General features: G+C 41.4%; 1 protein-coding gene across 1 annotated transcript in view; it reads left to right on the forward strand.

Moving 5' to 3' along the window:
• LOC134176540 (1-phosphatidylinositol 4,5-bisphosphate phosphodiesterase beta-1-like) overlaps window positions 1–2,500 on the forward strand; it is a 12,555-nt gene that overhangs the window by 4,875 nt on the left and 5,180 nt on the right. Inside the window, exons 9-12 of the mRNA XM_062643209.1 lie at window positions 114–278; window positions 970–1,069; window positions 1,669–1,773; window positions 1,831–1,946. Coding sequence (XP_062499193.1) covers window positions 114–278; window positions 970–1,069; window positions 1,669–1,773; window positions 1,831–1,946 — 486 coding nt within the window. The remainder of the gene's footprint in view (window positions 1–113; window positions 279–969; window positions 1,070–1,668; window positions 1,774–1,830; window positions 1,947–2,500) is intronic.

Below are 2,500 nucleotides of genomic sequence, written 5' to 3' on the forward strand. Positions count from 1 at the left end.
TTGCAGGGATGAATCTCACAATACATTAGACTATTGTATTGCAGGGATGAATCTTATATTACATTAAACTATTGTATTAATTAATATTTATGTAAAGTGGGTTTTGTGTTTAGATTATCTCAGGTCAGATGCTGTGTGGTCATCGGTGTGGCACATACGTTGAACTGGAAATGTATGGGCTGCCGACTGACACAGTTCGTCGACGCTATAAGACAAGGACTGTTCAGAGTACTCAAATGAACACAGTGTGGAATGAAGAACAATGGGTGTTTAAGAAGGTACGGATGGATTACGGATTATTAATCATCACACACAGACACACACCTTGACCTTGATTCCACCATACCCACTATGGGTTTTGGCAACGCAGCGTTATAGCGCTTCTCCAAGCAGCACGATCATCAGCATCACGAAGACTGATATGTAATGACTTGAGGTCTCTTGTGACAACATCTATCCATCTCTGTTTAGTCCCATGTGTTGGTCTTGTTGCATATTAAGTCTGCTGCGAAGTAGTTGTTTTTGGGGACGATTGTCACTCATGCGCAGCAGATGACCCAGTCATTGCATCGTTGTCTCTGTATTGTCATAGCAATAGGGTCTTAACACGCTCGTTCTAAATTGTCTGAATTCTTGATTTTATTCCATCTTGAGACACCAAGAATCGATCGACTGCACCACATGTGGAATGTACTTAAACGTTGCAAGTTTGGTTGTATAATGGACTAAGTCTCACATCCATATAGCAAAACTGGTCTCACCAAAGCACAAATACTTTCATCTTTGTGGAGATTGAAAACTGTCTGTTGGTAAATACCCTTTTCTGTCATTAACCGAAAACTTGACTTCCTTTGCTAATACGAGCATCAATTTCACACACACACACACACACACACACACACACACACACACACACACACACACACACACACGCACACACACACAAGTCAAACTTTTTCTATGTTGCAGGTTGTTGTACCCGAATTGGTGATGCTCAGATTTGCAGTATACGATGACGGTAATCGCTTTCTCAGCCAGAGGGTCATACCATTGACGGCCATACAAGCTGGTTAGCATGTTTGTTATCTTGTTTGCATGTTTGTTTTTCTGTGTTTTGTGTCTGTTTGTTTTTCTGTTAACCTGTCCATTTGCCTGTCTATTTGTTTGTTCATTTGTTTTTCTATTTGTCTGTCTATTTGTTTGTCTATTTGTTTGTCATTTGTTTCTGTATTTGTCTGTCTATTTGTCTGTCTATTTGTCTGTCTATTTGTCTGTTCATTTGTCTGTTCATTTGTCTGTTCATTTGTTTGTTCATCTGTCTGTCTATCTGTTTGTTCATTTGTTTGTCCATTTGTTTGTCTATTTATTTCCCATTTGTATGTCCACTTGTTTGTTCACTTGTTTGTCCATCTGTCTGCCCATCTGTCTGTCCATCTGTCTGTCCATTCATCTGTCCATCTATTTGTCCATCTCTCTGTTCAGCTGTCTGTCCGACTGTCTGTCCAGCTGTGGGTCTGTCTGTCTGCTTTTTCGACCGTTTGTTTGTTTCTTTGTCTGCCTTTGCTTCGTCTGTTGGTCTGTCTCTTTCTCTATCTTTCTGTTTAGCTGTCTGTATATTTGTTTGTCCACATATCACACTATGTTACCAATCACCACGTTTACCACCAGGATATCGACACATTCCCTTGAGAAACGAACTCAATCAGCCAATTGACTATGCCACACTATTTGTTCTCTTCGAGGTGTCCGACTACATTCCAGACGGAATGGCCGGTTTGTGTGCATCCCATTCTCTCCTATTCGTCTTTTTCTATTGTCTCTGTTTGTCAGACTTTCTGGCTGCATTGTCGAATCCAATTGCATACCAAAGTGCAGTGCAGAAACGAGCGAAGCAGCTGGAGGAATTGTACGACGATGATGAAGAGCAAGAGGGAGGTGGAGAGCAGGTAATTTGATGATCTGTGCATGTCAAAGTATGCGGTTTGTGTGTGTTTGGCTATTGCATTGGAAACATTTTGTATGGTGCTTGTGTGCGCGCGTGCGTGTGTGTGTGTGTGTGCATGTGTGTGTGTGTGTGTGTGTGTGTGTGTGTGTGTGTATGTGTGTGTGTGTGTGTGTATGTGTGCGTGCACGTGCACGCGCGTGCACCCATACATGTACATCATGACTGTCAATTGGTTGCTTGCCTGTGACTTGTTTGCTGCATGATTCTGTCGGTCTGTTGCTCTGTCTGTCTATTTCTTTGTATGTGTCTCTGTCTGTCTGTCTATATGTCTGTCTTTATGTGTGTTTATGTCTATGTCTATATGTCTGTCTATATGTGTGTTTATGTCTATGTCCGTGTGTTTCTCTGTTAGTTTGTTTTATCTATTTGTTTGCCTGTTTGTCTGTCTGTCGATTTGTCTGCTTGTCTCTCTATCTGTCTGTCTGTCTGTGTCTTTGCCTGTATGTAGGTATGTATGTCTATGTGTTCATCTGTCTGTCTATCTGCCTGTAAACT

This window comes from Corticium candelabrum, chromosome 2 (genome assembly GCF_963422355.1).
Source record: "Corticium candelabrum chromosome 2, ooCorCand1.1, whole genome shotgun sequence".
Classification (NCBI taxonomy): Eukaryota; Metazoa; Porifera; class Homoscleromorpha; order Homosclerophorida; family Plakinidae; genus Corticium; species Corticium candelabrum.